Here is an 11,983-nt window from a genome sequence, read left to right as displayed (position 1 = left end):
CACCCATTTTCCTTCCTCCCAATTTTCTCAATCAACAACAACAACAACAACAACAAAACGCACACACACACACACACTTTACTCCATGTTTCAAACTGCCTTCAATCGTTTTTTTTTTTTTTGTAATTTTTTGGGGAAATAATGAAATTAAAACTGCATACAGGCTAAATGCAATGTAGTATGCTGGAATGGACTGTACTCTAGACAAGAAAAAGGGCATTAGTGGGAAAACTGTGAGTAAAGTCAGTAGTTGGTTTAGCAGTATTCTACCAATGTTAGCTTCTTAGTCTTGATAAATGTGTCCTGTTTATATAAAATGTTACTATTAGAGGAAGCTAGATGAAGGGGAATCATCTTTGCAACTTTTTAATAGAACTAAAATTATTCCAAAATAACAGTTTCATTAAACATAATCTGCATACAGAACATTATGAAATTGTTTCCTCTTGGAGCCATCTTATCATCTTAACCCGCTGAAAGCATAGCTGATGCCCAGACCCAGGGCATTTCAGAACCAACTAGACCCAACCAGCCTTCGTAGAGCATCTACTACTACCTGCCTGGTTACGAGCAAAGTTCTAGAACCAGAACACTGATTCCTGGATGGGAATCCCAGCTTTGCCTCTTATTAGCTGTGTGACTCTGAGTCTCAGATACTCTACATCTTAACCCGCTGAAAGCATAGCTGATGCCCAGACCCAGGGCATTTCAGAACCAACTAGACCCAACCAGCCTTCGTAGAGCATCTACTACTACCTGCCTGGTTACGAGCAAAGTTCTAGAACCAGAACACTGATTCCTGGATGGGAATCCCAGCTTTGCCTCTTACTAGCTGTGCGACTCTGAGTCTCAGATACCGCACCTGCAAAATGAGCTAACAAAATAGCGTATTTTGCAGGGGTGTCTTGGGAAAGAACAGACTGTCTCAGTCAGTTTCAGCTGTATAACAAAGTACCCGAGACTGAGAGGCTTATAAACAACAGACATTTATTTCTCCCAGTTCTGGAGACTGGTTGTCTGAGATCAGGGTGTCAGCAGGGTGGGGTTCTGGTGAGAACCTTCTTGTGGTTGCAGACTGCTGACTTCGCCTATGTCTTCACATAGTGGAAAGAGGGCTAGAAAGCTCTCTGGGGTCCCTTTTATAAGGTCACTAATCCCATTCATGACCTAAGCACCTCCCAAAGGCCCCATCTCCAACCACCATCACACTGAGAATTAGGGTTGCAAAATATGAATTTTAGGGGGACACATATGTTCAGTCCACAACTTAGACACTCAATAAATTTAACCTTGGTCATTAATGTTGTTAGTTCATCCTCCTTTCATCTTTCCAGTAATCCTGAGAAAGACATATTCCTTAATTATGATTACCTGGGAACAGGAAGGGAAGCTCAGAGAGGAGAAGGGACTCACCAAGGTCACACAGCTATTAAAGCGAAAGATTTGAGCCCAATCTTCCCGACTCCAAACTCAGAGCTTTTTCCACTGCAATGAATTTCCTAATAGAACCTGACAGCTGCCCCGTCTCCCTACCCCTCTAGTCCATCCACCACGCCATGGCACGGGGGACACCCTGAACACCACACAGATCCACCCTGGCCTTTTCTTCACATCTGTGTAGAGGACCGGATTCCTCCACATTTGTGGGGTATTCGAGGCCCTTTGTTACGAAGGTACAATCTCACCTTGTGCTTCGTTCCCCGACCTCACATGCAGGCTCGTCATCCATCTAGTCACCCACGGTCAAACCACATGGCTCCTTCAGTGACATTCGTTCTTCTCCAGTCCCTTTATCCATCGGCCTCTCTCATTCTGCAAGGCCTGGCTCAAATGCCACCTGTGCCATGGTCACTGCTCCAAGTCGCTGCTGCCTCAGCATCCCTGACATGAGGATTTAGTCCAAACACACACTGCCGTACATTTACGTGATCTTCATCCTGGGTCCAGTGTCCTTGTGAGCAGTCTCTGCCTCACTTCCTATCACCTCCCCCAGAGCTCTGAGCGAGGTCCTGGCCCACCTCAGCAGGGCAGTGCAGGGTAGTGGTTAAGGCCATAGCTTTTGGAATTAAGTCTGCCTGGGCTCAAATCCTGCTCTGCATCCATCGGCTGGGTGACCTTGGGCAAGTCTGTTTAAACGCCCTTTGCCTCAGTTTCCTCAACTGGAAGATGTGGGTAATAACAACCTACCCCACAGGGTAGCATGAAGGTTCAATGATATGATCTGCGTGAAGTCAATTACGAATGCTGGACACACAGTTAGTCCTCTTTAAAATGTGAGCTAATCATATTAGGTCAGTAATTGCTGGTTGCCCTGGATGGAATGCCAGCTTTGAAGCTGCTCCAGTGCAACCCCAATCCTGCTCGCGGCTTTCTCTCCTCTTCCCACTCCCTGCACCATAATAAACCCTGAGTCAGGGCCATCGCAGTCTATTAGCAGTGTTTGCAAAACAGCACCCATGAAGAGCTTGGGCTGGCCCACTGCCCAGCACCACGTGGGAGGCCACCCTATGCTGAGGACAGCTAGGAGAATTTGGGAGATGGGGGCACGCCTCCTGTCGCTCTCTCTGAGCTGTGAATTAGAGGCATGCAGCCAGGGGAAGGCTCCCAGCTGGGACCGGTCCTTAAGGAGAGTGCTGATTGCTCTACTGGAAGTCTGATTGCAAAGAGCGCCACGTACAAGATGGCTTCCTCGCCCACCCAGGCACGCAGCCCGGCACCCCATCTCCTGCCATGGGAGTCGGGAGCTTCTCACCTTGAGCCCGCCGCTTTCGGCTTCAGAGCCCCGGTCCACGCCAGTGATGTAAATGCCCAGGCCGTACTCTGCTCCCCCGCGGATCGTGAGGCCCAGGGACCGGCCATCCCCCAGTACCAGGTTCACCTGCAGGAGGGACAGGAGACAGTATTCGAAGGCCTGAAGGGCACCACGAACATCGGGGGGCAGCTGGCTGCAGAGCCCCGCCCAAGCCCAAGGGCAACTGATTCAGACCTGCAAGATCCCCTGGAACATTCCGGTTTCTGCCCCAGCTCTGACTTGCTGAGTGACCTTGGGAAAGTCCCTCTTCCTCCTCGGGCCACAGTTACGAGAGCAGTAAAAGGACAGTGCTGAAGGAAATGACCTTTAGGGACCTCCTGATGCTAACATCATAGAGTGCCTCAATGCTTCAGGTGTCACATGATCCCACGGGGGCCACAGACACTCCTTGCCTCTGCTAGCTGCCCTTGATCATGCCCTTTCCATCAGCGAGTGCCTGCTCAGGCCCTGGGGTCTCCACCCAGGCTCCTGCACCTTCCGTGCTGTCTCCTTTGGATCAAGGCTGAGTCCAGGCTCAGGCACCACAACCTGCCAACCCAGAGGACTCCTGCCTTCCCAAAGGCCTTCCACCTCCTAGGGGGTCTCATGCCTTCCCGCGTATCTCCTGCTCTGCCATCCATCCTGATGTACCACGGTGGCTGCTTCAGCAGCCCTCAATTCTATAAACACGGGGAGCACCTGCTAAGCGCAGACCCAGTGCTGGGCCAGGGGACCAGGAGATGACCCAGACACTATCCTGCTCGAGAGGGCCTCAGTCTAGAGGGGCAGCGAGACCAGTAAACAGTGTGATCAGAGCATGGCGGGACAGCTCGGGGGCTGTGGGGGCGAAAGGAAGGGGCACTGGTCCTGACTGGTCCTGACTGGGGGAGTGTGAGTTGGTCAAAGGAGCTTCCTGGAGAAAGTGATGACTCTGATGAGATCAGAGAGTGAGCAAGAGTCACCAGGCAGGGTCAGGGCAGGAGGGAGGGGCCTTCCAGGGACACGGGGCAGCATGTGGGGAGCATGCTTTGATGGAGGTGCGTGGAGGTGAGTCACTGTGACCAGAGGTGGGAGTGCTGAGGCTGGAGGGGCGAGGCTAGGGAGGATAGGCAGGAGAGGCCAGGGTCGGATTTGGAACCTTCAGGAAACATGCGGGCCAACAGTGCCTTGGGAATGGAGGGGAATTTATGGAAAAGGAGAAGGGGGTCCAGAACAGCTGGAATTTACCCACGGGGGCAGAAAACATCCCGCAAAAAGGTAAGACTCAGTAACATACAAGGGATCCAAAGAGAACCCACTGTGTCCTCGGGCACCAGGGAAAGGCAAATGTCACAGAATTAGGGAAGGTACCCAACCAACTTCCTATTTCTGAAAAGTCATTCACCTGAGAGTAACCAAAGGCTCTGTATCAGCCACCAGGAGAAGACTGTTACATATGTCACTTCATTCTTCGACCACCCTGGAGGTCAGGGTGGAGGTGGTCAAGTCCAAACTGCCCAGCTGGGGGCTCCGCTGTGTGACCTCTGGCAAGTTACTTAACTAACAACCTCTCTGTGCCTCAGCCTCCTTGCCTACAAAATGAAGATGAAAATAGTATCTGCCTTATAAAGTTACGGTGGAGAGGATCAAATTAGGAGACAAACATAGGCTAGTCTCTGGCCCACAGTAACTGCTCAATAGATGTTAGCGGTTGTTGGTTCCACATTGCACATGACAAAACCAGACAAGGCCACATGGCCACAGCTGACTCCCACCAACTGGCAGACCGTTGTTGGGAGAGAGCTCAGTAGAGCCCAATAGACTCTGTGGGGTTTGTTTCTGAGACTACAGACTCTGGGGCATGTTGGGGAGGCCCATCCCCAGAGGGCCAGGGCCAGGTGGTGACCCCTGCCCAACAAGGTGACCCCAGCCCCATATGTCCAGAGCCAGCTCCTAGTTTGCGCCTCAGAAAGAACATAAGTAAGGAGAGCACTTGTGAGGCCCGCAGAGCTCTTGGGGACCCTTGAGAGCTGTCACCCAGAAGCGTCAGAGAGACAGATGTTCTCCTAGAAACAGGAGGCTCTTTAGATCCTTGAGGTTGGACTTGAAACAACAGCCCAGCCCTTGTGACTGGCCCCTCTCTGCCTGAGGTTAGTGCCAGCTCTAGGACTGAGATAGGTTTGAGGTGACCTGGGTTCAAGGCCCATCCTGGTCCCCCATCACATGCGGGTCTGTGTAACTGGGAGGTGACAGTGTGGTGGTTACGTGCACAGGCTCTGGAGCCAGACTATTAGTGTTTAATCTTAACACTTCCACTCTCTGGGCCTGTTTTCTCATGGGGAAAACAAGTATAGTCCTTCACTGGGTTCCTGTGAGGAATGAATGGGTCCGTATACTCGGAGCATTTAGAAGCATGCCTGGCACAGCAGAGGCACTCAGAAAACACTGGTGATTGTTATATTCTTCCAAATGGTCCTCTCGGGCAAGCCATCTGGCTAAGCTTGCGCAGGTATGACCTGGAAAGAATGACGAGGTCTTCCTCAGGGACATGATGAATACAGGCTACTCCACAGGCCGGGACAGGCTGTGCCCATGTGAGCGGTCAATGTTATTCTATCCAAACACTAACCAAGCCCCAAGTCTGTGCCAAGCCTTGTGCTGGGCCCAGATTCAGAGGAGACTCTCACCTGGCCCCTGTCCTCAGAGGAGCCCTGGGCTGCAGTGCTGACTGCTGGTGGCTCACAGCTGAGTCCCTCCTGAGACCTGCCTCGCCTGAGGTGACACCCCTCCTTGGAGCAGCTCCCATCCAATGAGTAGGTGAGGGAGAAAGGCCAACCTCTGCCTCAGGACAACTCTGCAGGGCCACCCCAGGTCCAGAGCACCGTGAGACTGGCCGAGGCCTCTTCAGTGAGGGCATCGCCGTCCACTCCCCACTCTGCCCAGCCCTGCCTGCCTCATGCCTTTCCCAGTGTTGATCCCAGGGCACTACATTGCTGCCATAACCAATGACTACAAACTTAGGGGCTTAAAACAACGCAGACAGGACTGCATTCCTTCCAGAGGCTCTTGAGGAGAACCTGTTTCCTTGCCTTTTCTGGCCTCTAGAGGCCACACGCACTCTTTGGCTCATGGTCCCACTGTCCATCTTCAAAGCCAGTAGCATCATAGCGTCTTCTGATCTCTCTGTTCCTGATATTAAGTCACCTTTTTCTGATTCTGACACCTCTGCCTTCTTCTAAGAGAAACTCCCCATCTCAAGTCTCTAATTTAATCACATCTGCAAACTCCCTTTTGCCACAGAAAGTGACATCTTCTTAGGCTCCAGGAATTAGGAGGTAGACCTCGCTAGGGAGTCACTATTTTAACGTAGGTACTTTCCTACAAACATCTTTCGAGGAGTCCATTTCTGGGAGCCTGACCTCAGGTAAAGCCTCTCTGAGATGTGACCTTAGAGCCCTGAAGGCTGAGGGGTTCAGCCAGAGCAAGGGGAGAATGGCAGCACATGCAAATCTCAGAACCTGGACAGAGCCCAGCCCCCTGGGGTCACCTAAGGGTACTGTTTGGATGGAGGGCAGCACGGAGGGAGGCCTGCCCCAAAAATCTTTGTCCTGGAGCTGCAGGGACCAGGTGGAGGTGGAGACCCGGGGGACAGGAGGGTGACCCGGGGGACAGGAGGGCAGCAGAGAGGGACGAGATTAACCTGTGTGGGACTTCGAGACAGGCCAAGAAGGCTGGGCTTTCAACAGCAGAGAGAGGGGATCAGATTGGGATTTTAGGAGGACTATTGGGAAGGGGGAACGGCAGAGGGGTGCCCTTTCTGGAGATCCTTCGGGAGAGGGTGTGAGCCTTAAGACAGCGGTAGGGTGAGAAAGGCAGGGCTCACAGCAGGGGGGAGGTCAGTGAGGCAGGCTGAGAACAGAGTGGGCAGATCCCACCTGGAACCCCTACTGTGCCCAGCAGGACAGACCCCCTCTTCCATGCTGTGCCTTCAGGGTCTGGGACAAGCTGGACTCCAGTCCTGCTCACTGGGTGACCTGAGGTCACCCTCCTGTCCCCCGGGTCTCCACCTCCACCTGGTCCCTCCAGCTCCAGGACAAAGATTTTTGGGGCAGGGAGATCCCAGAGGAGCCCAGAAATACACAGATGGCAGCAGTCCTCTGCAGCAGCCCCTCTGAATACTAAGGATGAAAACACACCTCCCGCCTCCCTGCCACCTCCCCATAAATCCCTTACATGGGAATAAAACAGAGTCTTTATCACAGAACTGTAATAACAGTCCCATCAACCACGGGGTAATCTAACTCAATCACTTGCCAGAAATTCAACCAGCGTCTGGCAGGAAACAAAATTCACCGATGCGAAAGGACACTAAGCTGTGAGAAGAAGCCTGGCACCGTGAAAAGAATACCACTCCCGCTAATAATATGAATGTAATAATAACTCACTAAATTAATTGGTCACTGAATGTGCTTCCTAAATCCCAGGCCCTCTGTCAGTACTTCACATACATTACCTCTTTTAAATCTCTCTCCTCCTCTACGGTTTCTCTTATTTTCCCGATGAAAAAACTGAGGCTGGAAGGATGAAAGGATGTGGCCAAGGTCACATGGCCGACAGCTGGCAGAGCCCAGGTGTTTAACCAGCACCCCACACTGACTCCCATAGGCCGAGTTCAAATCCTCCTTCTCCCCTTCCCTCTGGGGCAACTGTGGGCAAGGCTCACTGCTTCTCTGATTTTTGGTTTCCCTATCAGTGAAATACAAATCGCACAACCTACCAGGAGCAGGCACCACCCTCCCCCTTCCTGCCTTTCCCTGGAACCCTGATCCTGTCCAGGAAGCGATGTGAGCAGCCCTAGGAGATGACATCAATAAGCATTTTGGGGCACAAAGATATAAAAGGTAACTATCACCTAGTTGGCATCTGATAAACGATGGCTGTCACCGAAATTAATTACTACATCCTAGGCACCGTGCTTCGTGCTTACACACGGTCATTAATACTTGAAACAACCCTACATGGCTGCTTCCATCTCCCCATATGGCTGTGACCATCTCCAGATCATAGACAGGGGAATTTAAGTGACTCACCCAAGGTTAAGTGACTCTCCCAAGGTCACAGTCAAGAAGTTCTAAAACCAGGTGATTTATAATAAGAAATATGTATATTTGGTTTTGTCCCTGACATAGAGCTTCTGGAACGCTTGTAAATTCCTAAACAATAGAGCACTAGGAACATCTTTTGTTCTAATGAGGTGACTCTGGGTAGGCTCCAGGATGGCTCCCGGATGGGGGCTGGCCACCAGAAAGATCAAGCCATAATAATAAGCTGGAATTTTCAGCACCACCCCTATTTTTCAGAGAAGAGAGAGGGGCTGGAAGTGGAGTTAATAATTGATCATGCCTACATAAGGAAGCCTCCATAAAAATTCCAATAATATGGGGTTTGGACAGCTTCCAGGATGGTGAACACATGGAGGTATGGGGAGAGTGGCACACCCAGAGACGGTGTGGAAGCTCTGAGTCCCTTTCCACGTACCTTACCCTACATAGGTCTTCCATCCGGATGATCATCTGTATTCTTTATCCTATCCTTTTTATAATAAACTGTTAAACACTTTCCTGAGTTCTGTGAGCAGCTCTAGCAAATTAACTGAACCCGAGGAGTGGGGTCATGGGAACCTCCAAGTTATATCTTTGTAACTTTGCAAAGAACAGTGTGTACATACATCTGATCAAATAGGACTTATTTTCAAACTCAGCAAATGTTTATTGCGCCTTTACCCCTCTACCATATACCGGTCAGGTGTTTTCATTGTGATTCACTCATTCATGTAATAGGTACTTACTGAGCGTCTATGCTGTGCCCAGCACTGATCCAGGCACTATGGGTGTACCAGGGCACAAAACCAAGATCCTTACCACCACAGAGCTTACACAGAGGCAGGGAGAGTAGGCTTTATCATTGTCTCCATTTTACAGTGGATGAGACTGAGACTCAGAGAGGTTATATAACTTGTCCAAAGTCACACAGCTGGTAAATGGCAGAGACAGGATTTGAACCCAGGCAGCCTGGCTCCAGTGTCTTACCCTCCCTGCCACACTGACATTATCCCATTTAACCCCATACACAAATCTATTCTAGTTTATTACGTCTATAGAGGCTGAGGGTTAGCACAGAACGGGAAGCCAGAACAATGAGCGACTGCTCCCTGCCCTTCTTCTCCCGAGGATCTGATTCCCAGAAAGCCACACAGGGTCTTCCCTTCTGATCCTTCTTTCATCCTTAAGGGATGGTTCTCACACTTCAGCGTGGAGAAGAGCATCACTGGAAAGGTTGCGAAACCAGAACTAGCTTCAGAGGACAGCTGTGGGGCTTCAAGGGGAATTTTGCTATATGTGTGAGTCTTACGTCATTATTGCCCTGAGAGCTCACTTCCCAAGAGGGTGTGTCCTCACTGGGGCTGGGTTAGGGTTTTTGAAGTTTGGCGTGAGAAGTCCATCTGGGAGTCTACTCATGGTTAATCTGAAATATTAGAAGATGAGACCAGACGAGAGTCAGGCCCAGGGAGCAGAAGTGAAGGTTCCAGAGACGTTTTCCTCATGCTCTTCCTCAACAGGGAAATGGGGGTTTCTGTGTTGTATCAGGAAGGGATAGGGGTGGGGAGGGCAGAAGCTTCAGTCTGGAGCTGTGAGATCTGCGAAGGCCTCTGTGGGTGGTCTGGGGTATTTCCTGGCTCCTGAGGTATTTGAGTCCTCTCTTGACCTCTGCCTTCTGCATTCCTATGTAACTAACTTGAGAGGTCACCTTATCTCCTCGCAGCTCTCCCACCCACTCAATTCCAGCAACAAGGTCCTTCTCTCTAAGCCCTGAAGATGCCATGTTTGCTCCCACGTCAGGGACTTTGCACGTGCCGCCCTTGCTGCCTGGGATTTTCAGTTGCCAGAATGGTACATGGTGGCTCCTTCTTCCTCTTGAGGGCTTGGCTCAGAAGTCATCTGCTCAGAGATGCCCTCCTTGACCGCCTCATCGGAAGCAGTGCCTCCTTCCCCATCACTCTCTGGCCCCTCTCCTGATTTTATTTCCTTCCAGCAATCTTCACCACCTTAATGATATTGCTCACTTATGTTCACTTCTGGATTCTTGTCTCACTCCTCCCATGATCTCCAAACTCACTGGAAGCTTCCCCAGAGCAGGGCCTCATCTCTTTTGTCCATTTCTCTGTTCCTACCTCCCATAAGAGTGGCAGGCACACCATAGGATCTCGCTAAGCACAGGTGACTTGCTGAATGGGTCCTGCGTGCTCTCTGAGTCTCGGATCCCTCATCTGTAAAATGTGGATAAGGACACCTACCACACAGGGCGGCTATGAGGATCCAGTAAGATGCTGTAAGCAGAGCCCAGCACCTGGCCAGTTCTCCATCAGCAATAATCACAAGTCTGCGATCATATCCTACACAGGGAAGGGCTCAAGAAAATGATAAAGCAAGTTCTCTGTCCAACCCTGGAAGGCCGGCCTTGGTAATGACTCAATGCCACCGACAGTGCTGCTTTCTCAAGGCTGCCACAGAGCAAGGCCACCTGGCAGGAAGGTGGCTATGAATCTGTCCCTGCACCACCCAGCCCTGGCCACCTTGATAAAGCCTAGCTGGCCTGGCAGTTTGTACCAACTGGCTACCCCGCTGCTTCTCACCTGGCATAGAAGCTGCTGCTACCTCTGCTCTTCCTGCATATTGACGTTTGAACACAAAGAACACAAAACACGTTAAATAAATGTTAACGGTCTTATAAGACAGGAAAAGAAAGCTAAGAAAGTCTCCAGAGGGAAGGCTTTTGGCCCAGAGCCTCAAGTTACGTGGCCTCGGGCCGTCAGTGTTAAGGTCCTAAAACACGAGAGAGCTGCTTGCAGAATTATATTCTTGGTCCTAGGAGCAACCATGAGGCGCAAAGCAACCAGAGCCCAGAGTGGAGTTTAAAACATCAGGGAGACCATCTCTCAGTCCTTTTAAAAATATTTTAAGAGACAGTCACGGTCCGGGGAGAGGAGGTCTCTGTTGATGCCTCTGTCCCTCTTCTTCAAGTTCCAACATCCTGTGGTGCTTTGGCAACAAACCCTCTCCCACCAGCTACAGTCTCGGTAGCTCCATCGGTCAAAGTGCCCAGCGCTTCCCACCAGTCAGGTGCTCCTCCCTGGAATATGAATTTTGAGGGAAAGAACGCAGAGAACTGAAATGGTGGAGATCCCTTTCCTTCTGGAAGCTTCACTCAGAGTTCCTCAGCTTCGATTCTGGAACTGCCCACACCCTGCTGGTAAATTTCCACTTTGTGGAATGTGACCAGGACCGGTTTCTGCTCCTTACAACCTAAGACCAGCACTGCAAAAGGCTCCCTATAGAGCTCGAAGTCCTGGTAGCTGAGTGCGGCCATGCGTCTGGATCTGGACTGCTGAGAGGTTAAATCGTCTCTACTTTCAAGAGAAGCACTGAGTTCTCTCCTTCCCTTTCCACTCTAGGGGCCGGATGGGGACCTGGCTGGCCAAGCTTCTGCCATCAGAAGGGGGCAATTTCCTAGAGGAAGGTACTGGAGGGAATCCGGGTCCCCAAATAAGATGTGGAGCGGAGCTGCCCCACCAGCCTACACTGTCCCCTCTATTCTGCCATGACGGGAGCGATAGCCACTCTTATTTAAATCCTAGTCTGGGTAATTTTGCTGCAGCAGCTTAGCCTGCATTGTAATACAGGCTGCACAAGCCAAAAAGAAAGAACAGAGCCCAGATGAAACCAAGACCCTCCTTACAGCCTCTAGAAACGTCCCCATTCTGGGTTTCACAAGAATGGGGCCTTGTGAGCCAGCCTCCCCCACCAGCTCTCCGCCTCAGGTCGGCCTGCTGAAGCCAAGGACGGCACCTGGGCAGCTCACCTTTTTCTCATCCCCGCCTTGCAGGAGGTGCAGGGTGCTCCTCCGGTCACCCTCGCGCTGCCTCAGGGCGCTGCCATGGGGCTGGGGTAGGCCCGAGGGTGGGGAGATGCTGCGGCCTTGCGGGTCCACCCAGGTGTAGATGTGGTTGGTGACATAGCCCCCCGGGATGCGCCCCGCCGAGTACACCGACAGCACCAGCTTCTTGGAGCCCTTGAGAGCCTAGAGAGAGAGGGATACAGGATTAGCAGGAAGGGGCCAGTGAGGGACACTCTCCCACTACCCGGAATGTGCTTC

General features: G+C 51.4%; 1 protein-coding gene across 8 annotated transcripts in view; it reads right to left on the bottom strand.

Moving 5' to 3' along the window:
- Positions 1–11,983, bottom strand: part of WHRN (whirlin) — an 80,382-nt gene that overhangs the window by 43,670 nt on the left and 24,729 nt on the right. For 6 of the 8 annotated variants that reach the window (XM_015593402.2, XM_015593405.2, XM_015593403.2 and 3 more), the window contains exons 2-3: positions 11,690–11,908; positions 2,753–2,878 (exon numbers count right to left, since the gene is read on the bottom strand). The exons of 1 other annotated variant lie outside the window; for it this stretch is intronic. In XM_015593402.2, the coding sequence (XP_015448888.1) occupies positions 2,753–2,878; positions 11,690–11,908 (345 nt within the window). The remainder of the gene's footprint in view (positions 1–2,752; positions 2,879–11,689; positions 11,909–11,983) is intronic. One more of the 8 variants, XM_015593407.2, reaches the window with a different exon arrangement.

Source organism: Pteropus alecto, unplaced genomic scaffold (assembly GCF_000325575.1).
Source record: "Pteropus alecto unplaced genomic scaffold, ASM32557v1 scaffold226, whole genome shotgun sequence".
Classification (NCBI taxonomy): Eukaryota; Metazoa; Chordata; class Mammalia; order Chiroptera; family Pteropodidae; genus Pteropus; species Pteropus alecto.
Note: the sequence above shows the minus strand (reverse complement) of the source record. Positions and strands in the feature narration are given on the sequence as shown.